Source organism: Macrobrachium nipponense, chromosome 3, assembly GCF_015104395.2.
Source record: "Macrobrachium nipponense isolate FS-2020 chromosome 3, ASM1510439v2, whole genome shotgun sequence".
NCBI classification, from domain to species: Eukaryota; Metazoa; Arthropoda; class Malacostraca; order Decapoda; family Palaemonidae; genus Macrobrachium; species Macrobrachium nipponense.
In genome coordinates this window covers 90540385-90560864 of record NC_087202.1, presented here as the reverse complement: position 1 = coordinate 90560864, position 20480 = coordinate 90540385, and the positions used below count along the sequence as shown (strand labels likewise).

General features: G+C 45.2%; 1 protein-coding gene across 1 annotated transcript in view; it reads right to left on the bottom strand.

Annotated features, from left to right (window-relative positions):
* The window catches only part of LOC135221883 (protein argonaute-2-like), a 285753-nt gene that overhangs the window by 240076 nt on the left and 25197 nt on the right, over nt 1-20480 (bottom strand). The window contains exon 3 of the mRNA XM_064259840.1: nt 5844-5973. Within this exon, the coding sequence (XP_064115910.1) occupies nt 5844-5973 (130 nt within the window). The remainder of the gene's footprint in view (nt 1-5843; nt 5974-20480) is intronic.

The window sequence follows — 20480 nt, the reverse complement described above, 5'->3', positions numbered from 1 at the left end:
GACAAAGAAACTGAGATAGGTGCTCATAACCAAGTTTGTTAGGTCTAACAAGAGTGAAGAAACGCATGATCCGCCAGTCCCCGAAACCTCAAATGGTTCACAAGGCCTTCCTTCTGCAGAAGAACACTTTACAGGGGATGAGATAGAGGAGTCTGAAGGTTTTTTGGCAGAGGATAGGTAGAGGAAACTCCACCCAAAAGATTTTTACAGCAGGAAATGACTGTATCATACTTTACACTTGCACCCAATGGTGGCAGTGTTTGTGTGTGGGGATTTTCATCATCCTGGGTATAATTTTAAACTTTTCTAGTTATTAAAATCTTAAAACCTTATTTCATTTATCCATAAGCACAATTTCATATTAGCAAAAAAAAATTATCTAGTGCATAGAAAGTATCGAAAATGGGTAGTGAAAAAGTTTGATTGGGGAAGTTGCCATTTGCCTTGGCCCATAATGGAATTATTCCCATAATGTATGTTTATCGAAATCAGCGATTTTCCAGTTCTGCAAGGCCTTGGACCGACCAAATTCTTGCATAATTGGGGACCATACTGTAGGTGTAAGAGTGGTGAATTACTGTCCTTGTCTAAAAGATCCAAGTAAGCTAGTCTTTGTTCCTGATGCCCAAGCAGTCAAGAAGCATATGAGTTGTAGTTGCATATCGGACCTGTGAAATGCGGGGATGACAGGAGCCTAAGAACTTTATTTAGGGACCAAGTAATGGGAAACCATAAGGTAAATTGTTCAGCCAATACTGCCTTGTACACCATGGTTGCTGAAATAACAAGGGGCTTGATAAAAAAAAAACATATAACAATTGTAAAACTGTTTCAACAGATTTGAACTGGACTCTCAGTGTGGAGGTAATCTAATTATATTTTCCATACAGACTGATATGTTAGATAAATGAAGTCCTTAGTTCTTCCATTAGGTACCTAGCTTGGTTAGGCCAATATTCTTCACAGCTTACTAATTTAAAATTCCATGTGAAGGTCACGGCTCAGAAGGAACCAATGACGTGAAAAGATATATCATCCTCCATTTGTTCCAGTCTTGTATGAATACACCCTCCTGCTATTCCATGAATGTCCAGGTTCAAAGATATACTGAAAACTGTTGGTTCTCACATGTGGCAAACAACTCCACATCCGGATTGTGGAAAAATGTTAGCAATTACCGACTTGAGAGGAGGTCAGCATGAGCCTAAACTCTTGATATGAGAAACTGCAGTCATATTGTCTTGGACCAAGAGAATGTGGGTCACCTTTGGAGGTTTCAATGTTCTGAAGAAAAGATAGTCAATAGCTAAAAGAAGCTGGTATAACACTTCCTCAGAACAGGTGACTGACCACCTTCCCCCTAACTGACAATTCTCCCAATGGCACACTCTTCCTGTTAAGGAAGCATCCATATGTATTACTACTTGTATGAATGGTGGAGTTGGGTCAGCCTGTTTGGCTGAGACCCCTTCTAGGTACACGGACAGTGTGTCTTCCCAAACTCAGACGAAGGTGATAACATAGCATGCGAGAGCCATACTCTATCAAATCCTACAGTCACAATCTCAAGATTATATCTACCAAGGACCCAAACTGTAACAGGAATATACATACTTCCAATTGTTGTCTGGAAAAGCTGCCCAAAAAATTCCCAGCCTCAGTAAAAGTCTGCTGGATGGAAGGTGAGACTTGTTCTTATTAAGAAACCTGTTGACTGGAGTCTGTCTACTACCATTCTCAGCTTTCGTTAGCTTTTGATTTGATTTATATAGATTTTTGGCATTACGCCGAGCACTGGGGCAACTAAGACCATTCAGCACTGGAGCGGAAATGAACAGTAAAAGATTTGAAAGGTGTCACAGGAAGGAAACCTCCCAGTTGCACTATGAAACAATTGTTAGGAGAGGGTGAACAGAAAGATGGAAGAAAGAGAATAGAAGAGAATATGAACAGAGGTACAGTAAAAGGAATGAAAGTAGTTGCAGCTAGGGGCCAAAGAGACCCTGCAAAGAACCTGAAGTAATGCCTACATAGCACCAAAAGAGGTGCACTGATGGCAGTAGGGGGGGGGGGGGTTAGCAATCTTCTAGGTAGATCACCATTTAAAATCCTTTATTCCTGACAAGTCAATGATCATCCTTTGTTCAAAAGTATGCTTCCTGGGGGGCAGTGAAGATTGGAGACAAATAAACCTTCTTTTGCTATGGCCCCCTTTTAAAAAGGGGTTTGGTTTTTTGGGAAAAACTACTTTCGAGGAGGAAGGTGAGAAGAAGGTGAGACCATCTCTACCCTAGCCCACTGAAAATTATACAATGTACCACAAGGGGAGGACTTCCACTGCATGTTATGCTGTAGAAGACAACCGCAACCATGCTAGTCCTGTGGGGCTACGTCTCTTCCCTTCCTTATAATACGAAGTCCAGGAGTTGATAATTCTTTTTCCTGGTAGGAAGGTCATGTTTGCTTTGAAAGTGGTGCTGATGCTGTTGCTGTCGTTTCTTCTGTTGTCAGAGTGGTCCTTTAGTAGTGACTGGAGGCTAGTATGGCTCTGATTCATACCATGTTTTCTTATGCTAAGGAAGAGGAAACTGTCAAGTATATTGTTTCCTAGAATTCCATTTTTCAAGAACAGTATATACAGTGGGTGCAAGGTAAATGTTGAAAGCGAAAAATGTATGCAAACATTTTGGTTGCGCTGGTCAGGTTACTGGGTAGCGGGCTTTGCTCACGTCTGGCAGTTCGAAACACCCTCAGAAGTGAATTAAAGCCAAGACAGACTCAGTGCCAACTTGGCTGTGGATGAGAGTAGGTGAATGTCAGACTGCTTCATAGGCCCTTCTATCCCTAATTTTTGTGTATTTTTGGAGTGGTGTATCAGTGATACCAACTGCTAACATGGGGTGAAAGAAGCTTACTATTGCAGAAAAAACTCATGCCTTGATGCTCCTTGAGCAGGGAGTGTCAGTAATTCGTGTAGCACGAGATATTGGGACTTCACGACAAGCCCAAGACAAGCCATTTACGTCCTGAAGAAGGCTTCTGCGGTACTCCAGCCAGGAGAGTTACTGAAGAGGAAACCTGCCTTGGGGGATCAGCAAGACTTCTCCACATACAAACAAGCTCTTGAAATGTGAAGTTATGAATGATCCATCAATTACAGCTGATGCCTTAAAGAAAAAGATGCCCACTCTGCTTAAAAATGTTGCCGTTCATACAATCCAACACCACCTTCGGGAGAACCTTGGCCTTCTTGCCACCGTACTGCTAAGAAAGCAATGCTGAATGACGATATGCAGAAGAAATGCAAAGCTTCTTGAAGGAAATATCATGCATAGAAAGTGAGCAGTGGAGAGGGGTCATGTTTTCTGATGAATCAATCTTCAGACTCTTCAGAGCTACGTCCAAAGTTGTTCGTTGCCCCAAGACTGTGTTGCGGTACCACCCAAAATTCACCATGAAAACTGTTAAACATCCCTCCAGTGTCATGGTGTGGGGAACATTCAGTGGTGCAGGTGGTCGTGATGAACTCCATTTCATGCCTAAAGATGAAACTATGAACAAATATATACAAGTTTTTACATTTTTATTTTATTTTATTGTAGTAAACTCTAGAAATCCCATATTCTATTACCTTTTCCACTGTTTGTCAACATTTCCTTTGTGGCCACTATATATTAAGCAATTCTGTTGTTGAGTTCATTCAATGTGTTATGTGACAAAACACTTCAAAAACAGGGCTCCAACAGATAGGGGAAGAAAGTAATATGGAGATTACATTGGGGAACGAAATGTTAAGGGCCCACAATTGCTTCCATTCAAACCTTAACACGACATTCCAGAAAGTTATAGTGTGCTTTCAATAGGATCCAGATAAAAAGTTTTGGCTACTGCAGCGAACACTGTTCTGGAAGACACTGGAAGCTCTTTAAATAGATGGACCCTAACATAAAATTATGCCATGGCTGTCTTGAGATTTTTCTCAGAAGGGTCCCAAATTGCTTGATAGCCTTGTTCAATGGGAGCTTTTTCCTCTCATAAGGGAGAATAAATGTTCCTAATTCCTTTGTAGCACTATCAGATACTCGGATGGTGGGGACAATGGGTTTACTTGTCATAAATTCTGATAACTGTTTGTTTCAAAAAATGACAAATTTTCAATCAATTTGTATCATTCATAGCTATGCAACCTTCGGTCTTAACAATAGGATAATCTTAGCGCCAGCTGGAAAGCCAGTCAAAAAACAATCAAAGATTGTATAGCAAGGAATCTGTGAGGTGTGCCAACTCCTGCGCGTATGAGGTGATAGCTTGTCAGAGACTGCGCACCGCACTCTGTGATGTGTTTTAGTCTTTTCTTCACCGAATTGGAGAATAGATGCTTACGCTTTTGCTCTCCTTCCAAGCCGGTTGATTTGTGCCCGTGTTTCCTTTATTTTTTCAGCGTTTCTTGTGAGAGTTTTTGTTTTGGAATGAATTCCTCAGAGTCTTCATGGCCTCGTCAATACATGTGCCTGGGGATTACTTTGCTCCAGGTTTTTGGCGTCTATGAACACTGATCCTCATATGACATACAGTAAGTGCAGAACTAATCTCTCCATGGAATGTTGTTCCTGGCCCAAGTCGCAGTGGAGGGTGTTTTACAAGCAGAGGGAGCATCGCAGTGTGTCTACTTGTCCTTGGGAAGGTTTTTCTTCTCCTTGTCTGGACGATTTGGCTTCTTTCTCTTCTGTGAGCATGCTCTCTGTGGCAAATTCGTCTGTACCCCTGTCGCCTTCCTTTTCTTCCAATCGTTTTATCGTTGGGAGTATCAGGAGTCCCTCAAGATAATATGTTTAATGTAGCCCCCTCTAGCTCGGGTTCTAATGCTCTTCTCGAGAGGGAGGAGGCTACGACACCTAATTCCTTAGTTTCAGATTTCGAGTCAAACAAGATGGTGGCTATTTGGGCGTCCCTTGGTCTACGGGGTTCTTCATCCAGTGTTCGGTGTGCTGAGTGGGACGACAGAGAGGTGGGGAGAGGGAAGAAAGGGGTCTGCTTCCTAATGACTTATCAGTTTAGCTAGGATGATTATTCGCTCATTTCTTTCATTTATACTCAATTTCCCACCAAACTAGCACTGCATTCAGCTTGTGTGCGCCTTTGATTGTTTGTTTAAACGTTTTTTTTGTGAAAAGTTATTTTATCTCTTCCCTTTTCTTGCATTCTTGACTTATTACTTATTTGTTTTCAAAATTCTCATGTTTATTTTAATTCTGCCATTTACCAACAGGAAGTTGATGTATTGTGGCACAATTAATTGCTTTTGTGCACTTATGGTATAAACACTTCAACAGTGCACTTATGGTACAAACACTTCAACAATCAAACAGGCTTATTACTCTCTCTCTCTCACAGACAAAAACGGTCACATCCACACTATCAATGCCTTTGATTATCCTTGTAAAATGTAAATAAAATTTATTTTTATCAACCTTTGCCTAATGCAACCATTTTGTTTTTCTCAAAGGGTTCCTGTCTCTCCTCCCTCCATCCACCAGCAGACAAATTTTCAACAAACAGTTTGTAAATCTACACAGAAGGCATAAATACTTTATATAATGTACTGTTTCACTACTTTACACTCCTAGTTTAACTTTTGAACATATTAATAATAGAAAAATGTGAAAAGAGGGATTTTTTGGGTTGGCTGGAACATTATTATCCCAATTCCTTTATTTCTCATGGGGGATATTAGTTTCATATTTCAAACAGCCTTCTGGAACGGATTAAGTTTGAAGTCTGAGGTACTACGGTGTAACTAGTGCACCTTTTTTGTTAAAAAGAGGACACCTTGATCAACTAACCTTATGTTTAAACCCCTTTTTGATTTGATTAAAACTTGAGACACTGTAGGCATTCTTCTCTGAATCAAACCCAAGATATAACTGTCCAAACACATTTGGATGCTGCTCCTTCATGGCCTCAAATATACGCCTGCAATAAAAAATAAGGCAACCATAATAGAATTGAGGTTATAAATTGATCTACAGTATAATAGTAATTAATGATAAACCCAGGTGAAAACCATTTCCCCATTAATGTTATGTTTTTAACACGTTGCTTCAAGACATAACAATGAAAATGGGATAAAACGTATTGTGCTGGTATTTTTGTTGACTGGCTAAAATAATTATTGCATTTCCTGGCACTGATGTTCTCCCCTTCACACCTGAAATAAGTCTCAGAAATTTACTGTGCCTCTGGAGGAAATTGTTATATTTCCATAGACCTATCTCAACCCCGAAAAAGGTTATCTTTGCTGGATAGTGATCATAACTCTGTGTACTTCTAAAATGCACTTAGCATCACACCTTAAAATAATCAATAAACAAAGATTCATCCCCACATTGGCAGATTATGGTAGATGAGGTAATAGACAAATAATAACTCAACCTCCAAATCTTTTTTTGTAATATGGAGGATAGGCATACAGTGGTCCCTCTGTATTCGTGGGGGATGTGTACCCAATCCCCTACGTATACATCACCACCCCCACGAATAGTTAGAACCCCCTGTAAAAATGCTGAAAACAGCCTATTTTCTTAATTAAAACTCAAGAAAAAAACACTAAAAATTTTGATACTTGTCTTTTTTTAAATATTTTTATCACAAAAAGTGCATTTTATGATGAAATTGATAAACTCAGGAATTTCTGGATATTTCTCATCACAAAAAGTGCGTTTTATGATGAAACTGATAAATAAACTCAGGAATTTCTGGATATTTCTCATAGAACAATACAGTGTGAATAGGCAAACTTTCCGCGAATAATGGGGGGAATTGTTCCCGAGAGAAATCCGCGAAAGCGTGAGTCTGCAAATCCGGAAAGGAAACGGAAGTGGGGAATTAAAGGGGGTTGGGGCTTTTCCCCCCCCCCACTGTGATGCCTAAAATACTAACGAAGTCGCCTCTGAGGGAATTTCATGTGCCTTCACTTTCAGAATACGAAGAGTATGATCTTGTATTTGAGCATAAGCTTCCAAAATCAAACTCCTCAAGAAGAACGAAATCGTGTTCTTAGAGAGAGGACGAGCACCAGAGTCGATTCGAGTTTCCTCTTAACGTTTCTGTCTTAAGCAGGTAGTGCCTAATGGCTCTGACAGGACATAACTTACGTACTCATCGTCTGTTCCCACTAGGTACGTCAAGCTCTTAATTATGATAGTGCGAGGCCAAAGTTTCAATGGATCCTCGTTCTTCGTAAGAAATTCTCTTACGTAGGAGCACACTGCGTCACTCTAGGAGAAACCTACTTCTTTACTAATCGCCTGCACTTCGCTTACCCTCCCCACAATAGCTAAAGCGACTATTCGTTAAACCTCTTAAGGACGAGGCATTTAGAGGCTCGAACTGAGGACTGGAAATCCATCTTAGCACAACATCCAAGTTCCAGTCCACTTCCCAGGCTTAACTACTTTTGAGGAGTCAAAAGATTTAATAAAGTCGCTGATCTCTGATTGTTCGAGATGTTAAGGCCTCTATGTTTAACATAAAGACTGACAAAAGCATGGACCTATAGCCCTTAATAGTAGAGGTGGACAGCTTTCTTGAATTCCTCCAGAATAACAGGATATCTGCACTTTCTGTTATAGAAGTTTTACAAGAAGAGATGTGATGTTGTCTGTACAACCTAAAAACTCTCCTCTTCAACTGGTAGAGCTTAACAGAAGAGTGTCTTCTACAACTCGCAATAGCTTCAGACGCTCTTCGCAAAAAGCCTTTTGCTCTGACAAGATCCCTGACAATCTGAATCCTGTCAGGAACAGAGCAGACAATCCTTGGTGATATCAGTCGAAGTGGGGTTGTTTAAGCAGATATGGATGTTGTGGAAGGAGCCTGGGGAAGTCAACTAGGAGCTTGAGCGGGTCAGGAACCCATTCTTTCCTGGGCCAGAATGGGGCCACTAGAGTCATCGACACACTGATACGACTGAAGCTTGTTGATGACTTCTCTTAACATCCCGAAGGGGGCAATGCATATACTTCGAGTCAACGTCAAATCCAGCAGCATTGCACCTGTTCTCCATGCTAACGGATCTGGAACTGGTGAACAGAAAATCAGGAGACAATTGATCCTTGGTGTGGCGAAGAGATCTATCGTTAGCTTCCCCCATAACTTCCATAGATTTATACAACCTCTTTCGTTCCTTGTTCAGAGTCCAATCCGTCGACAGGACCTGATTCGAGCAGCTCAGTTCATCTGCTAACACGTTCATTCTTCCTTGAGCAAACACGTTCATTCTTCCTTGAGCTAACACATTCATTCTTCCTTGAACATACCTTGGAAACCTTGAGGACTTGTACCCAGAGGAAAAGGTCTTCTGCTACTCTGTTGAGAGAGAGAGAGTGTCCCTCCTTGTATCCAGATATATGATAGCGCTGTGGTGTTGTCCACGTAAATCGCTACCTTATTCCAGCGACTAAAGGAGTGAGTGCTTGTAAACCTAAAAGGATCCCCTTCAACTCTTTCACATTTATTCCTAACTTGCTCTGTCCAAAACCTGAGACCCTCTTGTCTCCTGGTAGAGCTCCCCATCCCTTGTCTGACGCGTCTGAGTAGAACTCTAGGTCGGGATTCGACATGACTAGGGAAAGTCCTTCTTGGAGTCTCTCCTTCGACTGCCACAACTGAAGATCTGACTTGATCTCTTCCGTCAAGGGGAAGACTAGTGAGCCTGGTTGTGTTTTCCGATTCCAATTCACTTTTAGTAAGAACTGGAGAGACCTCATGTGGAGACAACCTAACGTTACAAAACTCTCCACTGAAGCAAGGGTTCCAAGGAGGCTCATCATTTTCCCAGAGGAGTGAGTATACATGTAAATACTTGAGGAGCCGTCGATAGTCTGAACCAGAGGGCTCTGAATTGGAAAACCCTCTCTTTGAAGACAAACATCAGAAATCTCTTGGACTCTAGATGAATGGGGACATGAAAGAAAGCATCCTTCATGTCAAGAAACACCATCCAGTTGCCCAGTTGGAGGGCCAGTTTCCATCTGACATTTCGTCTTCTGAATGAAGAGGTTCAAGGTGCTTAAGTCATCTAATACTGGCCTTCAGGCCCTGATGTCTTGGGGACTACAAAAAGTCTGTTGTAGATTTGAATTTTACTAGCCTACTTTTTTTTTTTTTACATAAATGAATAATGTACCCTCCTGTACGCGTCCTCCAACTCTTGTATACTCCAGAAATCACCTTAGATCAACAACACAACAAGACTTCTTCTTCTTCCCAGCTTGTTCCCATTTTAATATGGGGTCGCCGTTTCGGATGAGCCGTTTCCATCTATTTCTATCCAACGCTTCTGCCTCATCAATTCCCTTCTCATGTAAGTCTCCTATCACACAGTCCTTCCATCTCTTTCTTGGTCTCCCTCTTCTTCTTCTTCCTTGCACCTCCACCCCCATAGTATGTCTCCCAGCATGGTCCTCTTTCTCCTCAACAGGTGTCCATACCATCTCAGCCTCCCCTCCTGCACTTTCTTTGATACTTCCACCACCTTAGTCGACCCCCTTATGTAGTCATTTCTGATCCTATCGTCTCGTCACCCCAGACATCCACCTAAGCATTCTCATTTCTGCCACATCCATCTTCTTCTGCTCTGTTTTTCTCATGCTTGCTGTTTCCGTACCATACAGCATAGCTGTTCTTACCACCGTCTTGTGAAATTTTCCTTTTAACCTAAGCGGCACTCTTTTGTCACAAAGAACTCCAGAGGCCGCTCTCCAGTTGTTCCAGCCTGCCTGTACCCGATGTTTTACTTCTTCCATACTTCCTCCAGCGTTAACAAAAGATCCCAAATACTTAAACTTATAAACTCTCCTTATTTGCTCTCCACCAAGCTGAATACTTTCTCTATCATCCCCCTCAGTGGTGGTACACATATATTCTGTCTTAGATCTACTTATTCTCATTCCTCTGTCCTCCAGTACTTGCCTCCATCTTTCCCATTTCACTTCCAGATCTTCCCTGCTCTCTGCACACAGAACAATATCATCCGCATACAATATGTTCCATGGTACTGTCTCCCTTACTTCCTCTATTATAACATCCATCACTATGTTAGAGATAAATGGGCTCAGAGCCGACCCCTGGTGTAATCCTACTCTCACCTCAAAACCTTCTGTCTCCCCAACACTGCTCCTCACTCTGGTAAATAAGCCTTTTCAAGGTCAATGAATACCATATGTAGGTCCCTTGGTCTAGACGTTCATTTCAATCTATTGAAACCGTAAGGAGTTATTCTCTCTCTCTCTCTCTCTCTCTCTCTCTCTCTCTCTCTCTCTCTCTCTCTCTCTCTCTCTCTCTCTCTCTCTGCTATTGGCTGTTTATATATTTCTAATGGTAAAATGTTTAAGATGACTTTAAAATGATATTAATAATACCAATTCAATGGTATATTTGATGTAGGATAATACTTTAAGTAGACATTTGGTATTTGTGATTTCACATACAATTGTTTCCTTTGTAAAAAGAAAATGGATGTCTCAAATATTAGCAGTATGAAAGAAAATGTGCATGACTGAATACTTATGGGGGACTGAATTATTTTCACATACGTAACTAAGTCATGCAGTACGTACATAGTATGTATTTATGTATAACCATAAAATGTAAGATTTACTTTAAAACAGTATTAATAATATTTCAAAGATTAATATGAACCATAATAGGATATTTTATGTATATTTGATGAAGGATGGTCTTTTTAGGGATACTTTGGTGTTTGCATGTTCAGGATAGGAGTTTATGAGCATTTTTAGAGGGGGGTTCCAAAAATTCGTGGATTCTAACTATTCGCGGGGGGGGGGGGGGGGGGGGGGGGGGGGGGGGGGGTCTGGTACGCATCCCCCGCAAATACGGGGGGACCACTGTATTGTGAATCCTTCGTCTCCTCAGATAAAGCAGCGGGCGCAGGAGAAACCTGGGGAGAAGGTGCTACAATTTCTACTTGGGAAGAAGCCGGATAAGAAACAGTAACTGATTCATTCAAGGCTTTGCTAGATGAACCCAATCTCTCACTCCGAGATACTGATCTCCTAACACGATCTTTCTCCAATCTCTCCACATATTTAGTGAGTCTTCCACTCTTTCTCATTCAAATTCTCATTCTCATTGCACCTATTCTCCCCGAAGCTTTCGGTAGTCTCACCTTACATTCTTCTTTCACACATACTCTAAACATGATACCTGAATCAGACATTTCCAGGAAAATTCAAAAGCGATTGCCAAGCCAACTTTCCAATACGATACCCAAAATCAGTCCAAACAAAGTGAAAAGTCAGCCAACGAGCTCGACATTCTAGCAGGGAACCCTCAACGATGTTGACGGTTCGGCTGGCAGAGAAAATCTGATGAAAATGGGAATGGTTCCGAGTGCCAGCGCCACGGGAACAGGGTGGCGATCACCTGAACTAGCGGTTGCCGCGAGTTTTGAAAATTCTGCCAGTGCGACAGGAGTTTTGAAAATTCTGCCAGTGCGACAGAGGATATAGCTATATATATATACATGCCAGGTAAGTGCCATGCATAAAAAATTAAAGTAATGAGGATACTCCTCACACATCCAAGGGCACCGCCCTCCGAAGTGAGAGGAGATCCCCCAACATCAACACCGCACGCCCATCCTTCTACCTTCTTCCGATAGTAAGTGAAAGGGAGAAGGAGAAGAGAAATTACCATAACAACAAAACATGGACAAACCTTTTAAGTTCCTTTGGTAATTCCCAAGCGTAAGCATAATTTCCGGATGAGTACATGTCCCATCACAGGATCAATATCACTTACATTAAATACATGTCTCATCCTCACGATAAGAATGTAAATAATATGTTGGCATACCTTAGCTGCCGACACTTAACACAAGTAGAGGGGCGATTACAAAGGCTATCACAAAATGTGGGTTTGTATATTAATTGAAAAACAAGGACAAACCTTTGTTTAGTATTAATATCGAACACTGTATATGCATAATTATTTAAACACAAAAAATAAACCAAAAGGATCCCACCGGGAAAAAAGATCAACGACCAGTCCGGAGCTCACAAACACAAGTCTTCATCGGAAGACAGCTGAAAGCAAAGTGGAGTGTTTACATCCAGGCAGGCTAGCCAGCCCCACGGTAGTTACTACCTAACCACCTTGTTCAAGATTCAACGGCCGTAATTCCAGCTACGCCATAAGTACATTGCTTATGTTAAAGGACCGAGGGTTTGTATTACGTGTCGGAACAAATCCTCATCCAGAGACCGCCAATCTTGAATTTTTCTGGCTAACGCTGCAACCGTCCAATCCAGAAAACTGAAGACTTCGATCACTTTGTACAAGTTCTTCACCAGGTGATCTAACTTGGGTGAAGAGAACAACACTTTTGCAGCCAAGAACGCTGCTCTTCTGTGTGAGCCCACAAGGCCGGAGAAGTCTCCTTGGGAGGAGGTAGATACTCATAAAGAAGGAACTTCTGTTGCATAAAACCTGTAGGTTTATTCTGCAGCTTCAATGGAGGGTAGGCAAACGAAGCCTTGCCTGACTCCCTCTTCTTTGCAAGCCACTCTTCTACTTCCTTCAGTGCTTTCTTCGAGGACTGAGAAAGAACTGGTTCCTGTAACCTAGAAGGCGCTGATCTCCTATCCTTCACAAACATCGACGGAGGGGAAGAAGGCAAAGCTGACTCAAAAAGTCCGGATATGTCTGTAAAAGGAACTTTAACAGACTAGAATAAGCTGAAGAGGGCTTCGAATCCTGGCCTTGGGTTTCCTCTTCTGACGGAATGGGACGACACCCAGTCTTCTTCCGTCTGGTTCATTGCCTTCTTCAAAAAGACCATCAATTCTTGAAGTTGATGTTTAAAGGGGCCCAAAGTGGAATTTGCTAGCAAGGTTTTGGTTTTCGAATCATCCTTAGTCGAAGTCGTGGCTGTTGTACAGCTCTTCTTCGAAAACAAACGACTGGGAGTCGAAACAACACGAGACATATGAGGTGAATGAGTCAAAACAGCGCGAGACGTACGAGGTGAACGAGTCGAAACTCGTATCGACACACAACGAGGCGAGTCAGCCTCGTAAGCACGCGAGCACTGTACCGCACGTGAGTGTTTAACTTCATCCAAAGTTACACTATCCGAAGAGGACTGACGATCTTCCCGGAAAATCTGGTCCGGAGCGAAACTGCAGGAAGGTTGTGGACTCCAGTGCTCCTTGGATTTCTTAATAGGCAGCAACATCCCTCTCGCACCCCGGGCATGCCTCTTCAATGGACGCGACAGTAAATCACTCCACACTTTTTGCCTCGACACAGTCGACTGCACTTCCGAGTTAGACGACAACTGCACGTCACTGATATCTACGCCTTTCCAGCGGCGTTTCCCGGGCACTCGCGAGTCGACGATTGACCGTGGGCAAACTCCCCGGGAGCTGGGGAGCAGGACAGGGACCTTTGTCTAGGAGAACAGGGGGAACGGACAGCCGCCTCCTCAGACCCGACACTGACACTTGGCCTAATACTGGCCTTATCACTTGACTTCTCTACAAAAGCTCGAAAGGACATTCCTAAATCCATAACGGATTTTGCCAAGTACTAAAATTTCTTGTCCATCTTGGACTCTAACACGGAAATGGTGTTGGGATCGGAAACATGGTATACCTGGTTTGGAGAAAATGGTACTGAAGTTGGAGGACTATCAATAGGTGAAATATTAGATAAAAGTGAAGATAGTGATGGTATGTTCCCCTCTAAAGGCACAGGAGTTGTCTCTACTCTAGTTTTACTACCCGCTCAAAGAGCTGCTTTCCTTTTCCTATCGTTGTCCATTTTATCCAAATGAGCTTGAAAAGTCTTCCATCCTTGTTCACCTAAACTACTGCACTCCTCACAAGTTAATTCCTTGCTACAGCACTGACCCCTACATTTAACACATTTGGAGTGCGGATTGTAACAGAGTTTAGCTAATCTAGTTTTGCAGCCATTGCTGAAAACCTAATGGCTGCAAAACATAACTGACAAAGAACTAGCATCAGACATCTTCGTAATAACTTGTTAACCCTTTAACGCCGACTGGACGTATTTTACGTCAACATTTTTTCTCTCGGGTGGCGACTGGATGTATTTTACGTCGACATACAAAAGTTTTTTAAAAATTCGCAGAAAAATACTTATAGGCCTACCAGCCGAAAACTTTTGAATCACGCGCCTTGGGGGATGCTGGGAGTTCACGGATCAAGGTGTTGTTTTGTTTACAATCGTTACGCAGGCGCGCAAGCGTGAATTTCTTTCTTGCCGCACTAAAAAGTATTGGTGACACATCTCAGAAATTATTTTGTCACCTTGACATAATTTTTGTACCATTTTAAATTAGCCGTTACATGAAGTATTATATATGAAAATATGCGCATTTGTATGTAGAATACAACAAAAAAATACTCATGATTGTAGCTTTTATCAGTTTTGAGATATTTTCATATAAATAATGATAAGTGCCAAAATTTCAACCTTCAGTCAACTTTGACTCTACCGAAATGGTCGAAAAATTACAATATGTCCAAAATTGCATTTTTCCTAACTATACAAACCTGAGGTCCTTTTACAATAGGAAGGTTACTAGCGGCAGCTGGATAGGTCGTAAGCTTTCGAACAAGGGGTTCGGTAGTTAGCTGATTGTCCGACAGGCGTGCGCGACTGGGAGGTAAACAATCACTTTTGCTTTTGGCCCAAGCAAAAACTGCAGAGTGAGGGGTGGCATGAGGTGGGACTATGTGTAAAAGGACATCAGGTTTGTATAGTTAGGAAAAATGCAATTTTGGACAAATTGTCATTTGTTCCGACACGGCATACAAACCTTCGGTCCTTTTACAATAGGAAGACTCACTTCTTGGTGGGAGGAATCTGAGTCTTTTGTGAACAGACTGGTGTTCGCCCAACCTTGGAATGCCTCTCTGGTCGTAAGAGCAAAGGAGGGATCCAAGCCTCTGTCCGATTGATCGGGGTGTGCACCGCAGGATCAATGGTCAGACCTCTGGACCAAGTACTAAGAGAGAGGCAAGCGTATCTCTTCGTACCAGCAAGCAAGAACAAGTTCCTATTTGCAAGAGGCAACAAAAAGTTATGGTTTGTCTCTTGTTGGCATCCACTTCCCCCCCCCCTTGTAGTAGGAAGTGGTGGATATTCGCTCCCATCCCTAGTGAAAGGGATAGGATGGGGCTCTGTCTAGTAGCATCTCGTCCTTATCCAGCAGGGTGATGACCGTATCCCTCTACCCACAGGTAGAGGGGGAGAAAAAGAACAGGTAGAGGGGGAGAAAAAGATAGGAAGAGAAGCCAGTCACTCTCTCATTCACTTATCTATTCTTACAGTCACACCAGGACTCGATGCTGTTCAGCCTGCTAGCTGGGTTAGCTACACAACGTGTTGAGCAGCCACCACGGGTCCCAAGGAAAACGATCCAAGGACCGGACCTGTGGGCAATATCCAAAAGGTAGAAGGAGGTGCCAGTGGTCTGGTTGTACCAGACCCCTGCCTTCAGTACCTGCGCCACGGAGAAGTTCTTGTGGAACTCGAGGGAGTGTACTTCTAGGTCATCTTGGTGCTGACGAAGAGGCTTCAACACTCAGCCTGGGATGTCGAGTTTCTTCAGAAAGCGCCGTCGCGCTTTCACAGGACAAAGCAGCATCTCCTTCGCATCGAAGGCGGTGAAGTCCATTAGGGAGGGGATTGTGAAGGACTCTAACCGATCGTCAGGGACCGAAGGGTTCTGAGTCTTCGCTACGAAGTTGGGTACGAAATCGAGCGTCACGGATCCCCATCCCCTGGATGCTTGACTTCGCAGGAAAAGTCATGCAATTACCTCAGAGGAAAAAAAGGGAATGGTAGCATGACCTATCCCTCTTCTCGACTTCGGTGATGTCCTGTACCCATACTGGTCTATCCGTCTGCAGCGAAGTGTCTCACATTCTCCTATCCTCATGCAGTGAAGTTCTTCTTCTCGGTAGTGGATAGGACACCGACACTCAATGATGGGTGTTGATGGTATGGGTACTGGGACAAGCCGTTAGGACGAAGAAAAGACTGTTATGGAACAACCGAACTAAGTCCACAGTGAAGTTCGTAACTGACTTGGGCGCTCTGACAGCTGCCGACTGACTGCGTTCAGTAGGAGGCAAGTTGTCCAAGCACCCGAGCAAGTCACGTGACCTTCGCCTTAAAAGGGTTATGCCAAGAGACTAAATAAATAATTTGTTCGTCACCGATGCCAGACGGCGAGGTGATGATTCTCTTAAGGCATGTGCCCAACAGGCGAAAGTCAATTGCCTTCTAGAGACCGAGGTCCCTGATGGCAAGATATCTCATAGTATAGTTGACTCTCAGCTAAGGAGAAACAACACTATGTGTCGTTGAAGACGAAGGTGTACAGAAAATGCAACCTACGTCTTCATAGCTGAATCGAGAGAAGGATTCTCAAGTTTCTGAACCTGTGCTACAAAGATTGAGAACGCTAACCGCTATTTCATTGCTGTCCGGTGAGGATCGTAGTTGCAATGAAAGCGGAGCGCTTTTCAGTAATGAAGACACAGGGAAATAATGCCTGAAGAACTGCTTCTCATGGGCTGAACATTTGGAAGTAGAGCTGTCAGGTCGGAGAGTAGGCGATGTCTTCTGGAAGTACGTAGAGCTGTCAGGTCGGAGAGTAGGCGATGTCTTCTGACACATCTGTTAATTCGGGGCGAACAATGCACAATTGCACACCTGTGAATACGAGATATTTTGAAGACAAACTCAGATGTCTGCAAAAATCATTCGCATTATCGCGGTGCGATGCAGCGGGAGACTAGTACAGACTTCTGTTACCGTGCGGTAAACAGAAAGATGAAAGAGTCCAAGAGATATATCTGTTGAAAATTCTCGCAATGTCGAAGGCGATGAAATCGGGCGTCACAGCAGTAGATGGTCCTTCATTATTGTGAGAATCCCCGTTAATCAGAGACCTAAGTCCATGATTGTTGGGCAGAGATACGGTTCGGTAGTCAATCAAACCAGGGGAGAGAGAGACGTAACAGACAGTGCATCTCGGAGACCTAGCTGATACTGAGCTGCCTATCAGGCAGTTCAATAAGCAGTAGCTCTCGGTGACTCGTCATCCTGAGTTGCCAGGTAATCCCTTCCACGAAGGAATGCGTTCGGCTAGAACCATCGAGCATAAAGAATACGCTCGAGCAATTATATTTAAACGAAACGGATTTCGGTAAATACAAAAGCTGATTTGGTGTTGTCGTGACAATACCAAGTATCTAAAATCGAAACTGATAACTCCTGGGAGGTTGCAGGCAACCCTGAGTTGCAGTTCAATTAAGATACAATTCGTCTCGGTCACAAACCGTAGAGTCAACTACGGTATGTGCCTACCGCCCGGGACAATTCAACTGTTAATAGAATCATGTCGCGAGGGTAATATACGTAGTATATTTGTAGGTTCTGTACAACGACCTCCATCCTAAATTCTTTTCCCCTCGAGGAATGAGAATAAGGATTGGAGATCGACCGCCTCCGTTCTCTAGTCAAGAGAGTGAAGGAAAAGTCTTTCCCAAAGGAAAGCTTCAATGGTGAACAGAATACCGAAGACGATAGTTCAAGCCAAACTGGATGTTCCCGTCCGTTCTTCTCTATTCCAGGTTAGTCGCCTACTGTGAGATACTCTTCTTTCAGCAGCAGTCTTCTTCCAAATGCTAGAAACTACAGGAATTCGAGCATAGGCAAGGTTCCCGATTCTCGTGTAACGATTATCGGGGATTCTCGCTCACTTTGGACCGTGGTCTCGCCTAAGTGTTTGGAGATCGTAAAAAACTCGAACACTCTGAGTGCGCTAGAAATTCCGTAGAATTCTAAGCACTCTGCGAAACCCCCACCGAATTCGTCAAACGAAATCGGCTGGTGGTCCTCTTGATTCCAGTAGAAATCGAGAAAGGGGCAGGATACCTCCTCAACGACCGGGGCTTACGTCAGGTAGGACCCGAAGGTCCCCCCGGTTGTGCAGTCCCTAACGTGGGATCTTACAGAGAAATCTCTGTAGGATCCCTCCCCTTTCCCTCGTAGCCGTAAGGAGGGAGGGAATGGGGGAGGAATTGGATACTCGCTCGCCTTCCCAGCGGAACTAGCAGTTGGAGAAGAAAAGGAGCAGCCATCGCCGGCGATGGCCTCTCAAGAGCCTGGGAAAACGTATCGTCAGGAGAAAACGTTTTCCCGAGGAGGGTTACGAACTCATACTGTAGGTAAGGGTCTGCCGCCACTGTGAACGTCGTCTGGGTGGGGCTGATCGACACCTGACAGGAGAGAGCCGATACCGTCCTCCGACTCATTCCAGTCCTCGTCGAGGTCAAAACCTCTCAGGAGGACCGAAGGGGTATTTAAATACGGTGTCTGCAGACACGTAGAAACGCCTCTGCCGCAGTAGAGGAGGTGGAAGTAGCTTGTTCGACCGGCCAGAACTGAGAGAGCCTTCTTGTCCGGAGACGAGAGACTACCTGGTTCAACACAGTCGGCAAGCTCTGATTGCGGCAGACCCACCGTCGGTTAGGGTTCCCTCTCGGGCCCCAAAACGACTCGAGCCGAGACGTGGGCTCTGCTGGTGGGAGCGGCGATCCTTCCCCGAATCAGCGCCATAACCTCGGCAAAGTTCCTCTGGATCTCGGTGTCACAGCATCTTGCAGAGTAGGACCGTTAAGCCCTTCGAACAAGAGCATATTCCGAGAACCTCCCCCTTAAGGAGGGGGAACAGGGACAGCCCTCTCGGTCTCCTCCTACCACTTGCGCGTACGTCCTGGTCGGTCAGAAGATCGTGCCTGGTACATACGGCGTCGTGACGGGATCGTGCGGGGCGCGCCCCTCACGATCACTGCGCTGTGCCTCGCTCTTCCCGGTGTAAACCGAGGAAGTTGAAGGCACGGGAGAGGAAGACCTGACGCTCCCCTTCGCTCGCTGGCCGAACCAGCGGGCTTGGAGGGCTGCAGGCGATCGCCAACCCGTGGTGGGGATCGAGCTGAAGGCCTAGTAGAGTCGTTTCCCTGGGGAGAACGGCTGGACCGAGAACAGAGACACCGATCTCGTGTGTCAGGGGAACTGCTGCTGGTTGCCGTACCCGCACGTTCCCTGTGGGAGCGACGGTCGGGCTACCTGCAAAGACCACTGTCACGGTGAGACCGGTGCCAGTCCTCACGGCTGGCACCGGCGATCGGGAGGACCTCTTCCCAGCCTCGGCACGTGGCCGGTCAGAGACCGTCACGTTAGCCCGGGTAGCCAGCTGATCGCCGAGAGAGCGAGAGCTGGCCTGGTGGGAGGCGCCTGAGCGGCTCTCACCAGCCTTCCGCCACGTGCCGTGAACCTGGCGCCGAGCGAGCTCTGGCGCCTGATTCTTGGCTTTCACGGCACTGGTAGGTGACGGTACACTCGTATCTCTCGCGACGAGAGGCCGAGACGGAACCTGGTGTAGTGGCAGAGCCCCTGACACCAGGTGTTAGCCGGTACCCCTCTGGTCCCCGTAGTCGTCTTCCTTGCGGAAGAAGAGACGGGCCCCGCTCCCGAAGGAGCAGGAGGACCAGCGGAAGGAACCCTCCCGTCCCACCGAGGTGAGACGGGTCCCGAGAAGCTCCCGAGGAAGATTTCTTAGGAAGGAAGAGGCAACCTTCTTCTTCCTCGGCTGTGAAGCCTTGGAAGTCGAAGGGGAAGAGGCGGCAGCCAACGACGATGAAGAAGATGAAGACAGCGACGACGACACCTTCCTCCTCTTCTTCGTCAGCTTCCTCAGGACAGACGTAAGATCTGCCATCCAGGGCGGAGCCGGGGCTGCTGTAGCCGAAGCCACAGGGCCCGGACGCACCTGTACAGACAAACCAAAGTCTGGGGTAGTACCACCACGAACAGGGACGACGTCAGCAGGTATGGGCATCTCAGGAACAGCAGGCACTGCCAGCACAGCATCGGTAGGGACAGCTATCGCAGCAACGGCAGGGACAGCCAGCGCAGCCACGGCAGGGACAGCTAACACAGCAACTGCAGGGACAGTCAGCACAGAATCGGCAGGTACGGCAGGCAGCACCGGAAACACAGGAGGTGGAGCAGCAGCCAGCAACATCCTGGTACCGGCGGCAGGTCCAGGGGCGAGCTCTAGGGCAGCGGAAGTGTGGTCGCGGCAGCGCGGCAACCACGAGCGGCGGCGGCACGCCCCCCTCTCGGTACGGCGAACGGCACTTCACAGCGGCTGTAGGCAAGACTGTTACCACGTGAGGCGAGTACACCAGGTGAGGAGGGACGTCGTCACCTGGAGTCGATCTCGTTGTCGTGGTCACTGCTCCATGGGTGACCGCAGCAGGCCCAGACATAGAACAGCAGCCCCTGGACACTAGGCACGCCCTGCAAATCGAAGGATGCCCATACCTTACCAAGGTCCACCCTCGTGGCAG